The following is a 15,532-nucleotide window of genomic DNA, read 5'->3' as shown; positions in this document are numbered from 1 at the left end:
TTCTGCAGCTGCCTATGAATGTTTCCCTTTATCATTCAGTTGTGGGGGGCTGTTAGGATTTTTAGTATAACTCATTGCTGAAATCGTAAACTGACTGTTTTCCATCAAAACTGAAATTTCATTCACTTAATGTTCAAGTTCAGATGTTGTCTGAGCCAACACATGCTGTTCTCCTGATCCAGCTGAAATGAACTCTTAACTCACAGTCATCCTTCTGGATTACTAGCTTGACCCTTACCTACTTTTCATTAGCTATGTTCTCCAAAACGTTTGTAGGAAAACTGTCTTGCCCCACAGAGGTAAAAAGAGCTCCTTCATGGACTTCACAGGTCATAGCCTGAGGAAATCAAGGTCTACAAACTTCTCCCTACATCCCCTTCTGTACCACCTCAGCTGGGCCACAACAGGATCAGTGAAAGGAACCGTATTAAGAAGGAAAATCTTAATTAAACTGTTAGGACACCTTAATTCTGTTCCTGTTGATTTCAGAAGAAACAAAATATATTTCTTCTTCATCTGGGCTTTGACTGCATGGGACTCATTCAGCTTTTGAAAGAGAATAAAGTAAGGTGTACATGACAAGAGAATATGAAGAAAAAAAGTCTTTTATTTGAATGGTTGCTATATTCAGATAATTAAGTAAAATTATCATAGGAATAAAAATCAAATTTCCCTTCTCCCCGAGGAATCCAAAAAATGTTGCTATGTACAGAATTTACAATTATATGCAATAGTTGATTATTATTATGGACTCCAAAATTTGGTATTACTGGTTAAAACACCCATACTGAAGCTAGAGCAGGATGTGTCCATCCTTTAACTTTCAAATTGTTTTTTAAACTTTACAGGTATGTTTCCAAAATGATTGCTCTTCCAAGGATGAGAAACCTTTGTCACCTGAATACAACTGTCATTGCCCACAGTCTACATAATTAAATTGTATTCCCTTTTGAGCAGGTGAGAAGTTCAAGTGTGTTTAGGGTTCTGTTTTCTGTTGGGAGGCAGATAAAATATTATATAAGCAGGTGTGGGAAAAAATCTACTGATAAGATAGGCATCTTGGTAACTTTGGATGGAAATCCTTTGTTTCATGAATTCTCTTACTAGTGCTTACAGAAGCTTCCTTAGATTTCATGGATTATTTGGCAGAAAGTTTTTCTGTTTTGGTTCAAGCTGCTGAACTTCTGTAACTCCCTTTGTAGTCCATGGGCACTATAGACACACAGTTTATCTTTAAAAATCAGATGCCACAAAGAACTCGGCAATATCTCTAACTTCACGTTCAATCAGATGACCACAGAAAGGATTTCAAAGATCCATGTGCAATTAAGTTAATTGGAACTCAGTCTTGGTGTGTTACTAGCAGGACTTTACTTCTTTAACTCAGCTTCACTTTTCAGTCTGATCCCTCACAGCTGCTCTGCATGAGGAAAGTTGCCCTGAGCAGGTAGGATTGGAGGTTTGTAACCAAGTGTGCTGGCACACACCCATGTTGCTGACCAGTGGAAGTGAATGTAAGGCTCCTTCCACAGCTGGAACTGTTGGTCTCAGTCCATGTCAAGGGTACCGGGCCCCTTCCTAAGAAACCCTGGGAACAGCTGTCCTTGCTGTGTAGCTCAAGCAGAGAGAGCTCTGACATAGTGCTGTGGCAGGACTTGTGCTTCACCACCAGCCTGAAGGCAGTCCCCCTAAATCCAGACTAAAGTTTGATGAGAGCACAAAGGTAGCCTGCTGCTGCCAGCATGGTCTCTGTTTGCCACAGAAACAGCAGCCTTCAGTCTCCTTATTGAAGTGCACAAAATGCATAGTAGTAAACTGTGCCTTACTCCTTTCAGTTGCTTGGACATAAGAAAAACAGTTACTGTCCTTCTGGCACACAAATATACTGCCAGGGGCAGGTGATAGGCAGAAGCAGTGTTGCACTGTGAGCAGCATTATTCAGATGTGCTCTTCCTGGGATCCTAATGCACCTGAGATTCACACATTAGCAGCCTTGGCTTTTTAATCAGGGAAATGAAGCATCCATAAGCAACAAAACAAGAGGCTTGAAATCATCCTCATTTGTATTATACAGATCTTCTATATTCATCAGTACACAAGCGATTGCTAAACAGGTCCTCACTACATTTACTTGCATTTCCAAACAAGGTGGTTATTATGCAAACAGGTTAGCTTTGTGGAGGCATCTCCAGGATGAGCTTAACCCTGTCCTGTTCGGTTCCTCTTGCCTGAGCCTCATGGGTCTGTAAATGTTCATGTTGTTATAGGGAACTGTGGCGTTTTCGGCCATGTAGTGTGGCTGATAGTAGTTAGGCTGGATGGCCTTCTGTGCAGGCGGCGGAGTGAACGAGACATAGCTGTGGAAGGAATTGACGCGGTGCAGAGGTGACTGGGGGGTGAAGTTGCTGTTGAACATGGGAGTTCTTGGGGTCTGCTTGCTGTGGGGGGTGCTGCCAGCGGAGAGGCTGCTGAAGGAGTCGGAGAGGGTGTTGGCGCTGCCCTCGTCGCTGTAGGGGAGGCTGCGCGGGGCGGCCCAGCTGCGGCTGAACAGGAAGGGAAGGCTGCGCGGCGGGGTCTTGGGGCCGCGCACGGGCTTGGACAGCGCGTACAGGTGCCGGAACTCCTCGTCAAACAGCTCCACAACCTGCCCCGTGAACTTGGAGAGGAGGTTGCGGTGAACCTGGCCACACAGCCACGTGAAGCTGGAAGGACAGGAGACAAGGGAAGGGTTAGAGTTAATGCCGGCCATCAGGAACTGCAGATCCCCCGCAGGGGTGATGTGAAAGGCAAATGTGTTTTACTGCTAAAGCTTCTTGTCTAAACACAGGATGAAGATGGTGTCGCAGCTGAATTTCAGGTCAGTTCACATCAGTGCTCTTTGACTTGGATCAATTTTTGTTATTGCAGCTGCCTCTAAAACCTTCAAGAAACCTTGTAATGTTATGCAACCTCCTGAAGGGAGTGGCGATCCAGATCCACTGCAGGGATAAATGTCAGACACAATACCCCAGGTGTTGTCTGTTCCATGGGAAGGAGTTTAGACCCTTCTTTTGGGGACCTCTCTTCCATGCACAATGCCTAAATTCAGGTATTGCCACGTCTTACACACACATAAATTGTACCTCGTACCCTGCAGCATGCTGTGCCACTTGGTAACTCTCAGCCACTCCAAGTGACATCAAAAAGACTAGGAAAAAAGAACCATACTTTGGTTTAACTTTCTTCCACAATCTTTCTTCATTGGTCAAGAGAAACACATAAACCTCAACCTTCCTGTCACGTCCCACACTACAAAGCAAGCCACCGCACCTGACAAATGCTTGTTTTCTTCACTACAGAGAAAATGAAATTACAAATATTTCCTACAGCATTTCCAAAAATAAATGTAATACTTTGCTATAAAGTAAGGGAGAAACACCACAATAGTTTTAATTCTGGTAGTTCAGAGACACACCTTAGGATAACCCACAGCTTTTAAATTATTTTTCTTTTATGTGCTTCCCTAACCCACTCAGCAAACATAAATTTGTGCTTCTATAAAACCACAAACCAGCTTGATTGTGTTGCACAGGCTGCTATGTCTGAGCAGCAGCAGCACCAATAAAACGAGCATAGTTGAGAGAATGAAATATCATTACTCCCTGAACTGACCAGGGCTTGAGCTGTGCAGCAGAGGATACAGAGAGAGCACTGGTGGATTTGAACTTGAGGTTATTCTGTGTTGGCAAAACTCTGCCATGGTTATTCCTGTGTGACTTCATTAGCTACGCTGGATTTGCACAAGGGCTGCTGAGAACCAGATTTGACTGTAGGTGTGTGCACTTAAAATCTTGTAATATTTTGATAAAATTCCTGTGAAGCTCAGTAGGACTGACAGCCTGAGCTGATACTGAGGCAGTAAGACAGACAATTTACATCTGCTTGTCCAGAGCATTCCTAAAGAGGGTTGGGTTTGAGGTATACCGTGGTTTTATACTATTGCTCCAAGAGCAAGGGGAGGAGTGAAACAATCAGTAGTTCAGTGCTACCGGGCACCCACACAATTTATACTGTACATTTTATGACTGGACATGAGAACACACAGTAAGTTACCAGAATAGATGTACTTCTCATCCACTGTGTTCTAATCATTCTAAATATGGACAAAATCTTGGGAGCCAAGGTAAAGAGCAAAGCAAGCTAACTCCCTGCTGGGTGTGTAACATCTGCTGTGCCAGCTCAACATTGCCTTTATTCACTAAGCAGTGCTCTCTAAACTTTCTCATGTCCTTCATCAACTGTTAAACAGGTAAGGAATAAATACAAAAATGCACACAATTTTTCTAGGATATCTACATTAAAGGTTATAAACTCTTGAAAGGGCTGTGTTCTAAAGTATCATGTTTATTCTTTATATGCTAGAAATACATCTAGTTTATAAAAGAAAATTTAAAGAGAAATAAAAATCAGTTACACTTGTAAATGGCTTTTAAAAGCCTAACAAAATCAGAGGAAAAAAAACCCTGTTCTGCCCAATTTTGATAATGTATTCCCACACGTATCTTCCTGGAGTACCTGACAGACAGATACTAGTTTGTGGATCATTTATTTTACCTGTAACCCTTGTAAACACAGTAAGTTAGATCAAATGAACAGCCTAGAGATTCTCCAAGAACTGATGGTAGATGGGCGAGCTCAAAGTTACAAGGTAAGATCTTTGTGATTTTAGACAAACACTTGTGGACTTGTCTTGTAGTGAGTCACAGCAATTTACAGTCTGTGCACTTTTCTGGAGAACATAACAGAACTTGGCATAGAAGACTTTACAGGTTTTCATTGGCTTAATTCTAAGAGAAAATGCATTATTTAGGTTTTAGGCCTAGTTTTGCTCCTTAGTATACAATTCTGAGTGCTCTTTTGGGACAGGGTCAGAGGAGTCTGTTATTATCACCACCTACCCAGAGGGATTGTTCTTCTCCCAGGCTTTTTTGGCTGAGGCCCATCAAATAAAAAGAAAGCATGAAGAAGTGATGCCTGGCTTGGGGCCAACACTGTATCACAAAGTCAGTCACTGATCTCAGCCATCTTTCCAGGGCTTTGTCCTATGTCCTGTTACACATCCTCTCATTTATGATTATCTCAATCAAATCCTACCTCTCCTGTTCAGCATCGGACTTGTTTTATAATGGGTGTCCTCTCTGCACTGCTGGAGCTGCAGTTCACCAGGGATGTTCTCATCCCTGTGTTTGCAGTGCTGCAGCAATGGGCAGCACAACACACGTGGAATCTGAAATGGAAGGAAGGACGGGCTGGGGTTTTCAGCTGGGCTCAGGTTTGGGTTGCCCCACAGGTTAATGTTGCCTGCTGGTGAATAACCTGTGTGAGAGAAACCTGCCCCACCTGAACTGATGCTCCTGGCAAAGCATGTCCATGTTAGCTGTTAGAGCTGACTCTGAAGAGGCCAGTGGCTTTCAGAGTGGCAGCCCGGGAGATACTCAGCCGACCCTGAGGATCAAGGTCTCTGCTTTCTGCTGTTTTCATTCTGCCTTCTTTTGGAATGCTGAGTTCATGCACCATCTAATTTCAAATTAATTTAAAAAATGGAGTAACAGTTATTATAGGATGAGATAGAATGACACAGAGACAGCAAAAAGAAATACTGCATTCTAACCCCTCACCATAGACACTGGCAACAAAAACAGAGAATATGTCCTGGGCTATTTTATTTCCTCAGCCTGTTTCCCCCACCACTAATAGAACATCATGCAGAGTTCAGCACTTTGGTGAAATCTGGTGTTGTATTTTAAAATCTTTGTATCAGTTTTAAGATCTACTCCAATGTGATTTCCAACAAATGCATAGCAGAAGAGTTTGAGTCTGTTTCACTCGACATAATTCTTGTTTATACCTTAAGAGGTTGGTGGATAAGATTTAAGCAGAATAACAAACATCTTTCAGATGAATAAAGTGAGAGCTAGCAAGAAATGCCACATACTGGTAGCCAGCTATTAACCCATGTGAATTGCAACCTGGTGCTGAACGTGCTGAAGTTAAATAGTTTTTTTATAGTTTTAAATACTTTTGTTCCTCACCAGCCTCTCTGTGTGCTGGATATGGAATTACATAATTTGACAAGGTACTTGAAATTAGAAAATATTCAACAGCAGTAGAGAAAGACAGAAGTGACTGTGTTTTTGGTTTTTTTGGTATTGAAAAAGAAGCCAAAAGGAAGCTTCTTGGTCAAAGAAAATAGATCTTGTTCTGTCCTTCTCTTCTACTCTATCCAAGTCTGCTGTTGGATTTCAATACATTTTTGGCAAGACATTAAAAAACACCCAAAATAACAAGAAAACAAAAAAAAAAGTCAGTAAAAAAACTCCAACCCTGAATGTCCATTAAGTTTTGTCTGATGGTTAATTTGGAAATGGAATGAAAAGTGGGTGCCTGTGTTAGGGTACATCTGAGCTCTGCAGCCCATCCCCACAAACTCACTTCTTCCTTAGTATAGTTCTGCAAACTTTCCGGTGGCACAGTTTTATCAGACCAGAGGCATTTACACTTCCAAATCGTAAACTGGGATTAAGAAAAATAATCACATCCTTTAAATTAAATAATAGTCTCTTGTATTTTTGTATCTGAATTTCTAGGATACACTTGGTCATTTGTGAAATATATCTATGCAGCCATGATGCTCAGAAACTTCAATTATTTGATGCAAGCTCAGAGTCTCCTGGAATTCTCTGATCAGAAGATCTAGGATCTTACTTAAAAATCCAGTTGTTGAGATGCTATATCCAATACCTGAAATAATTACAGCAGCACAAATAAAACAAGCAAGCAAACAAAAATTTAAGAAAGGGAAAGAATGAAGGTTATATAGATATATATTGCCTACCTGTCAATGAAACAAAGGGAAAAGCAGTAAGTCTCTGAAGTATTTCTGTTTTACCTTTAATCACTAAATTTGTCATATGAAGAATGAATCCTCAGATATGCTGAGTGACATATGCTACATTAAGGGATCCCGAGGGAGACACAAATGTATCATGTCTCATGATCACAACACTTGAGAACCCAAACAATGAGGAAAGCATAATGTTAAGCTGTACACATTTCTAGTTCTGCCCTAGGGCTGCACTGACAAAGTTGTTTACATTAGTTTCTAAACATTTAAATTAAAACCCATGCTCCATAATGAAATAAGAGCAGCTTTAAAGCAAGTTAAGTAGATTTTTTGAAAAATGCCACATATTTGAAAAAATGAGGTGTTTTTTGTTAAACAAAAGCTTCTTACCTTAGAAAAATTTCCATGGCACTTTTTTGGAAAGAAGCATTAGAAATCATAAAAGAGTACCTAGACATGAAGTGCAATGGCTTATCTCACCTGTAAGATCCAGAGAGCACATATCTCCAGTCAGAGATAAGAAATTTTTCTTTAATTTGTCCTGAAAATTTCCTGCCTGACTTGGCACAGTAAACTTCTCCAGTAACACTCCGAACTGAAATATTCTGTAAATAAAAATAAAATTGAGTGAATTACAAGCCTTTATAATGAAAAATCAGACAGAGAGGGCCCTTTTTCCCCACTGCCTTTAGATCTTCACTGCCCCAAACAAATTTCTTCATGGACTCTCTGATGTGATATTTGAAGGTTTGTGTCCAGAGGGAACTTAGCCAAGGTCTCCCACTTGCCACAGGGTTACTTGTTTCACTGGGGATACAAACCTGCATGGAAGCTCACACAGGTGGAGCTGTGCTGCGGGACAGTAACTGACCCTACTCCAGCCAAAAGGAGCACGGATGTGTCCATAGCTGGGGGCAGCCTGTTGCTTTCCAGTGACACCTCAGGCACAATCTGTTGTAGCTGTACTCCCTTGAGTTACATTGGCTGTGCCCTGACAAGCAGGGGAAACCTCTGCTCCTCCAATCCATCTGGACCTGCAAGGACACATGTGCTGCTCTGCTGGAGCAGCCCAGACAAATGCTGTCCTTTGGGATCAGATCAAGTACTCGTGTAAGGGGAGATGCAGGTCAGTTTGGCCTGTGGGATGCTCTGCACTGTCCTTGTACCTCAGCAAGTGCCTTTCAGGCCCTAACTCTGCTGTCCATACACACACTTTGCAGAATCAAGGCCTTAGTAAATGAGAAGTGCCAAGGATTTGACTCACATGTTGTGGAAGCCCATGTACTGTAGCAGGAGACTTACAATAAATAGCACAGGCTTGTTCTCCTTAGGAGTGAGGGCTTACAGGCATGCAAACAGTTATGAAGCTGCATTATTAATTTCAGCTTCTTTATATATTTGGGATGGAGTTCAGCTGTAGAAAACCAGGTATCTGGTGCATGTAAGGTGCCCTCAGGTCTCTCGTGTGTCCAGAGCTGCCATTCCAGATGCTTGTGGCCTCTACAGTATCACTCATCCCCAGGGAGATGCCATAGGAGCTCTACAGCATCTCAAGCAACAACTGAGGTAATCCCTAGGAGGGCTTCTTTTAAAGCCAGTTCCCTCTGACAGGGATGAACGCAAACTAAACTAACGGCCACCTAAATTTGAGGGGTTATCTTTAAAAGAGGTTTAACACATTTTAACACACACAGAAACCACACAGTGCAACCAAGCCATGGCCATGCAAAAGAATTTTGTGCACCTTCTCCCTGTGGCTGCCAGACCACAGCTGCTGCAGAGCTATTAAACAGAAGCAGCTCTAATGCCTATGTTAGATAACTCTACTAAGGAAATTTAAGTCCTGTTTTAAGACTTCAGGGCCAAGATAAGTTTCATCTGGGGACCTAATGGAAATGCCTCATCTTCCTATAATATCCATGGGAAAACGTAGGCATCTTCAAAGAGGAACTGGGTGTGCTAACATTACCCCAGGAAATCTTTTGCTTCCTTTTAATTAGAAGGTGGATTGACCCTAGCATAACCATGCTTCTAGCTCAGAGTGCCTGCAGTTAGGCAGACAACTCTCAGCCTAAGAGAGCCACAATACCTTGAAGAGATCCTCAGCAATTTGCAACTTGTCGCACATCTCCGAGAAAAGATCTATACTGCCATGATCGAGCAGCAGGTAGACAAAGACCATGCGCTTGTTCGCTGCTTCCAGGAGGTCACAAAGAATCTCAGTGTCTGTGAACACATCCATCACGATCGCTAACACCTTCAGAAAAAGAGCAGAGGCATTAGCAGAGTCAATTTACATGACTTAAGGTTGAGATGAGGACATTGTGATGCAGTTTATTTGTTTAAAAAAATATTCCAATAAACACATACCCATATATGAGGATATTTTTTCTGGTTTTCTTCCTAAGTGCCTGAATCACTAAACTGATGAAACACATTGCCTCATTGTTTAATTGCTCATATAAAGCCAATATAACATACAACATGTAAGCCAAAATGATCCATGAATTTGTAGGTGAAATTTCAGCACTAGGAAATACACAGAAATACTTATCAGACAACGATAAGGATGTAGCTAAACAAAAGACCATAGCCCCTGCCACACAGCTCACCAGGTGTCATAAGCCACAGGCATTCAGCAAGAATCCCTGGATGATGCTTTCTCTTTCCTTATTTACACCTGGACAGCCCTTGCTTTAAAAAGCCTCACCCCATTGTTGGTGGTGGGGTGATAGACTCCAACAGCTCTATCTTTTTTAAAACACTGATTTACAAACTCTTACAATTTCACCACAAATCCATGCTTCCCAATTCACAACTGGCAGAACAGTATGTAAAAGTCTCAGGACTGGGCATAAAAGGCCTGACAATCATTTAAATGCACAGCCTGCAGCCAGTGTGCAGATCAAGGGAACTGTAAATGTGATATAAAACCAGTTCAGTACCAGAAAGTGCTGATCTTGTCTGATGTCTGCTATTCCCCATGGAAAGGGTCAATTCAGCCCAGTTATTACCTGACTTATCTTCAGGAGGTGCCTGTTTCTCCACTGACTGGAGAGGGAACCTTTGATAACTGTGTTCATGGGATATCGACTTCAATCAAAACAAACTTTACAGAATCTCTGTAGATCTGTTTTACTAATTGCTTCCAGCTTGCTCTGAATCTTACTCCAAAGCCTATGCCCACACCTAACAGCAAGCTTATTCCCCTTGCCACCTTGACGATATCCTACAAGACCAGGCACATCCTGTGCACCCAGCGTCCTCTTCAGGCAGCTAAACTATTTCTGGAGCAGTGAGGGTCCCACACCTTCCTCCTGCTGCCAAAGCCTGGTGCTTCAGAAAGGGCTTTGCCATGGCTAGGTAAGCACTGTTATGTCAAATATCTCACATTCACACTTCCTGTTAATGCCCCAGCTCCAGACCATTCTCTCTGGTACTGCTGTTCACCACCTGTTCCAAATTTTTATTTCTGCACCTGACTTTCCTCTCTTACTTGCAGTACTTCTCATTTCTTTTGCTTGAATTTCATTTTGTGATTTGCACTAATTCCACAAAGGTCTTAAAACTGCAGTATCACTTGCCAATACTTTGCAGTTTGAGATCATCCATTAACACAGTTATTATTCTGTTTTTTAAATTTGTAATGCCTATATCAAATGCTAGGCTCTCCAGGACGGACCTCTACCAGAAGCTAATTAATAACTGGTGCCATTGGAAAACTGTGCTCAAAAGGCAGTTGACAAATTTATACTGTGGATTCAGCACACTCTCTTAATGTAAATTAGATGATTAAGAAGGTCATGTGAACCATGGGTTTATATCACATTTCCCAATTTTTTGCCTACAAGTTTTCTCTTGTTGGGACAGAAAATTGTTCTGGGTTGATATTTTATCTGATGCCTCTTTTATTATTCCAGAGACATTTAATCTGTTTCTGCATCTTTCTGATGCCTCCAACTTAAAATGTTTGATCTGTAATTCCCCTGGTGTGCTAAGCACTTGCAGGCTTTGAGAGAGCAGTTGCCAACGGGGATCCTTCTCCCTGCCTTTACACCCCGTGTTTTCAGGGCCAGCACCTGCCCTTGCCGGGGAGTCACAAAGCGGAAGGAATCCTTTGGCTCGGAAGTCTGTGCTGGGCGGCACTAGTGCATCCTGCCTTGGCTCCTGACCATTCCTGGGTGAAACTGCGGCTGCTCTTTTGAATTTACGTAAGGGCAAAACTCCTGGATGATGGTAAATACAGCCCTGAAGAATCACGGGGTTTTTTTCCAGGAAAACAAGAGAACTGCTAGAACACACACGACCTGAGTTTTCTGTTCCCCCTCCAGCCAGTCAGTTCTTGGTTTCCCATAGTGTGGGCAGCCTGGCTTTGCCTTGTGGCTGGCACCTCTGTGGCCTCCATCACCTGTATGTAGCCAGGGGCATCATCTGCACTTTTCCCACATGCCAAGAGTCTCTGTTTGGAGCCCACATGACATTTAACTGATACAAGCAACATATTAGGGATGGAAGGTATATTTTCAGAAAAATGTCCTTCCTCTGGGGATGGCTGCTGACATACCAGACATACTTGCCTTTCTTTGGCCTCTCCTTCACCCACATCTCCCACAAGTCCCCTCGAACAGTTCCTAATGGTTGAGAGCTCACTTAGGCTTAATTCTCATTAATGCTACAGTGGTCTGAACAGATCAAACCATCCTGCTGGGGGTACATGAGAAGGGACAGAGCCAAGCTGTCCTTTATTCAGCACATTAAATCCACTGAGTGAATGGGAGGTTACAAGAGGGAAGAGGGAACACTTTTTTTAAAACCACCAACATTAAAAAAATGTTGGTGTGAGTTAAAAAAAGAAATTTTAAAAAGCACTGCCCGTGTTCAACAACAGGCTCTTCACAGCCACTTTCTACAGCAAAGCTACACTGCAACGCACAGAGCTTGGATTAAACACCAGGTTCACCTGAGCTTGTAAGAGCAAGAAACAAGTGAGTTCAGAAGGAACAGCAATTATCTCCTCATACCTGAGTGGTCTTGTGGATGTACCGGCGTATGATGTCCCTAATGTTGCTGTTCTTCTCTGTTTGGAAATACACAGTGGCAGTGGATTTTTCCTTTAAGTAGGGTTTCTCTGCTGTAATCCATGTGTGGAGCAGAGCCGGCTCACTGCTGTCAGAAATGGTGGGGAAATATGTCCCTGAAGGGAGTGAGCCGGCGTCGTTCTGCTTTGGCGCGGCTGCCCCGTCGGCACCTGGGCACTCCTGTGCATAGTAGGACTCCCTGGCGTTATCCTTGATGTACTGAGCTTCCTCCGAGGAGAGGAAATCCACCTCACCCTCTTTGTTTAGAGTTTCGAGGTAAGAGTCTGTCCCACCATCCAAGAAGGCGTCGGTGGCCAATCTTATGCTTTCGTTGTGGCTGAAATCCACTTTTGTCAACTTCGGGGACTGGTTCTTGATATCCTCCAGCCTTTTCCTTATCTTGCCCATATGTCTGGGGTGGTTCATGGTTCTTTGTCGCAGCAGCCGATCTGCCGGGCAGGCACCATGCATATGCGTGCCACGGGCAGTGCAATCGTCCTTCTTGTTTGAGGACTGCATTCTGGCAAGAAATCGCCTCGGCTGAACGAATTAACTATGAATAAAAATAAAGAGATCTTATTACCACAGGCAAATTCACACTCCCTGAGTTTGTCTGTACAATTATCTTCAAAACGAACCTGGAGCTTGTTTCTCAGGTGGTGGTGTACTCCGGCAACAATCTGTTTCCAGATGGGACACAAGTGCAAAGCTGATTAGATTGCTTATCTGAAAGGCACCCACCTCAGCCCCAGGGCATACGAAGGATTCGAGCCAAATTTACCACGGCCGTCGGATTCGATTGTATTTCCCTTCCTGTCGCATCCTGTGAAATATGAGTGAAGAAAGCACTCAAGCAAAAGCAGGTAGGCTCCCAAGCATCATTGCACAATCTTCAAAACAGCTTGAGGCTTCTCTGTCTTCCCATGGTATTCGTTAGGGAGAAAAAACAGCCCTGATGTTGAACTGGAACAGAGATGCCAGCCGTGTCCATGGCTTCAAAACAGCAAAAAGGGTCATGGGCTCTGTTCTGTAACTACATGCTGCCAGGCAGGCTTAAAAATAGATGTGAACTTCGTCACTGTGCCCCGTCCAGAGTATGTTGCTATTACCACAGACGATTCACTCACTTATTTCTTTAAAGCTTTGTGACTACGCCATCCTATTATAAGAAAAATACCCCTTCCCAAACATCCTGAATATTACGTGGAGGGAGGGTTGTGAGCTGGCCTCAAAGCATCAGAAATACAAACACTCATCACTTGATTGTGCACATTTAGGGCTTTTTTTTTTTTTTTTTTTTTTTTTTTTTCCTTCCCAGGCTGCAGCTCCTGGAGTCACGTTGCCCCCGTGGCAGGTCTCTGCTGTGTCATTAGGTGGATGGAGGCGCGGGTTGCAGCGCGGTGACAGGGCAGAGCCCGGGGGCAGCCGGGCCGGCCGGTCTGACCGAGGAGAGGAGAGGCGGGGCGGCTGCACCTGCCCCAGGTGCCCATACCTGTGTGCGTGCCTGGGTGCAGCGCCACGTGTGACACACTTCCCTCACGCGGGTGGGCCGGCCCTCGCCCCGGCAGCCGTCCGTGCTCGCCTCTGCCACGATCGCAGAGGGAGCGCGGGGCCGAGGGGATGCGCAGGCCCGCGCTCTTGCGAGGGCTCCTCAGGCCGAGTGTGGGCAGGGAGAGGGGCCCGCCGCCCTGGCCGCGGGAGCACGGGTACTTCAGGGACACACAGGTTTTCAGGGCAGCTTCACAGATTCTGGGTCTTTGTCAGGTGCCCTGTTGGGTGGGGAAAGAAAAATACTCGCACGTAAAGACGAGACAAAGATGTACGAAACACAGAAGAGTATGAAGAGGTTCGGTACTAATCCCGGAGCAACCACGTGGGGCCGAGGAGGGGCGGTGGTGGGGCCGTCCTCAGTTTCTGGGGTGATTTTAAAAACTACCCCGTCCCTCCCTCCACCCCCAACATCCGCCCGCAGCTGCCAGACGCGGCCGAAAGTCACTAATTATCTCCTGACCTGTTCTGCGCAATTAAGCCGAAAATGATGCCATCTAATTACCCTGACATGCAGGACTGTGCCCTGCCAACGCCGATCGGGGCCAGGGACGGCCCTCCCCTCCTCGGCCAGGATCTCTAATGGTTAGCCCGGTCCCATACATGGGCACGGCGGGGCCCCTCACGGGTTATACTGTGGGGCCTTACGCTGTCACCCTGCGGTCCCACAGGATCACTCCGAGCCCCCGCAGGCCAGCACGGGCTGCCTCCCGAGGGGAGCGCTGTGGGCGGACACGGGGCCAGGCCGGGCCGTCCCGTGGCTCCGGCGGGGACCGAGGCCGCCGCTAGGGTTGACTGCCCTCACGGAGGAGAGCGTACCAGCCGCCTCGTTAGCGCAGTAGGTAGCGCGTCAGTCTCATAATCTGAAGGTCGTGAGTTCGATCCTCACACGGGGCAAAGGCGGGCCGCTCTTTTGCTCTCGGCTGACTTCTCCCCGCGCTTTTACCGGCGACAGAATCGCACGGCGCTGCGCTCCGAGCCGGGCGGTGACTTCCAAGTCGTGCTTCTGATTTCCGAAGCGGCAGTTCCAGGTCAAGGGCCTGTCTGTCCCGGTGCTGGGCTGGCGGGAATATTTTCTGCAGTTGTCGCCTTTGGCAGCCGGTTTTCAGCCTCTGGGCGGTCTGCGAGCTCGTACTGGGCTGTGGGGACGGGGAAATGGCTCCTGCGGCGGGAGTGGGCACACCCGGGCTCAGCTGTGGCCAGGATCCAGGAGCTGCCGTGGGGACACGGCAGGACACCGGCCCTGCCTGCGGGAACACTCCACTTCATGCACGTTTACAGCTTTACCGTTTCTACAAACCGTGAGCACGTACTCATATAGCCCACGGTGCAGGCCAAAACCTCAGTGGGTTTATTATTGCCATTTAAATATAGAAATAATAATATGTAAACCCCAAGAAAATCATCAGAAAAAGATATTTTTTTCTCTACACAGCTGAGAGCTGCAATGAGATTTCCACGGATCCTGGTTGCTGCTCATGTGACTCTTTCTACTTCCAGGTGCAGTGGATACTAAGGCAGGGATAACCAAGTACCTTTGTGCTGTTAGGTTTTCATGTAATTTAACGAGAAGCAGAGGCTGCTCCCAGCCCCAAGTGACAAAAAGTTGCTGGTTAGAGGTATCCTGGGTGTGCGTGGTGCCTCAGCCCCCAGGGCTGGCATGAGCAGTCCTGCTCCAATACTGCTGCCCCATAGAGCATCAGCAAAACCCCAGGGCAAGCAGAACAAATTAAGATCCCAGTCCTTGTACTTTCACAGGGCCAAGTCTACCCCTGTATCAGCGCTGTGTGTAGAAATTATGGATGATTAACTTTAATTTACTTTGCCCTATTCTTTTTTAGTGTAACACCACATAATGTTCTTGACTTGTGGGTCAAAAGCATTAGCCATCTGTAGGAGCCTGTCGGACAGACGTGACGGAAACGGGAGAGATCTCTGGAGTCCAGGGCAGCTCTTGATCATGCGTTTTATTGCACAGGTCGTGGGTGTAAGAGCTCTGCTTAAGCTGCCAGCCACAGCTGCA

At 45.2% G+C, this 15,532-nt stretch overlaps 2 protein-coding genes and 1 non-coding gene across 4 annotated transcripts in view; 2 read left to right on the top strand and 1 right to left on the bottom strand.

Annotated features, from left to right (window-relative positions):
• Positions 1–15,532, top strand: part of ZHX1 (zinc fingers and homeoboxes 1) — an 89,774-nt gene that overhangs the window by 48,541 nt on the left and 25,701 nt on the right. The window lies entirely within an intron of this gene.
• On the bottom strand, positions 1,058–12,665 carry FAM83A (family with sequence similarity 83 member A). Of its 2 annotated transcripts, XM_066335513.1 has the most exons (5): positions 12,600–12,665; positions 11,905–12,514; positions 8,973–9,140; positions 7,364–7,488; positions 1,058–2,702 (listed from the first exon to the last, which is right to left on the bottom strand). In XM_066335513.1, the coding sequence occupies exons 2-5, from the start codon at positions 12,478–12,480 to the stop codon at positions 2,156–2,158; spliced, it is 1,416 nt and encodes a 471-aa protein (XP_066191610.1). In that variant the 5' UTR covers positions 12,481–12,514; positions 12,600–12,665; the 3' UTR covers positions 1,058–2,155. The 2 variants fall into 2 exon arrangements, with proteins under 2 accessions (XP_066191610.1, XP_066191619.1); XM_066335522.1 differs by lacking the exon at positions 12,600–12,665 and having other exon boundaries at positions 11,905–12,596.
• On the top strand, positions 14,334–14,406 carry TRNAM-CAU (transfer RNA methionine (anticodon CAU)). Its single transcript has one exon. It is a non-coding gene; the product is annotated as a tRNA-Met (tRNA).

This window comes from Sylvia atricapilla, chromosome 1 (assembly GCF_009819655.1).
Source record: "Sylvia atricapilla isolate bSylAtr1 chromosome 1, bSylAtr1.pri, whole genome shotgun sequence".
NCBI classification, from domain to species: domain Eukaryota; kingdom Metazoa; phylum Chordata; class Aves; order Passeriformes; family Sylviidae; genus Sylvia; species Sylvia atricapilla.
The sequence above is the reverse complement of the archived record's forward strand: the minus strand, read 5'-3'. Positions and strand labels throughout refer to the sequence as shown.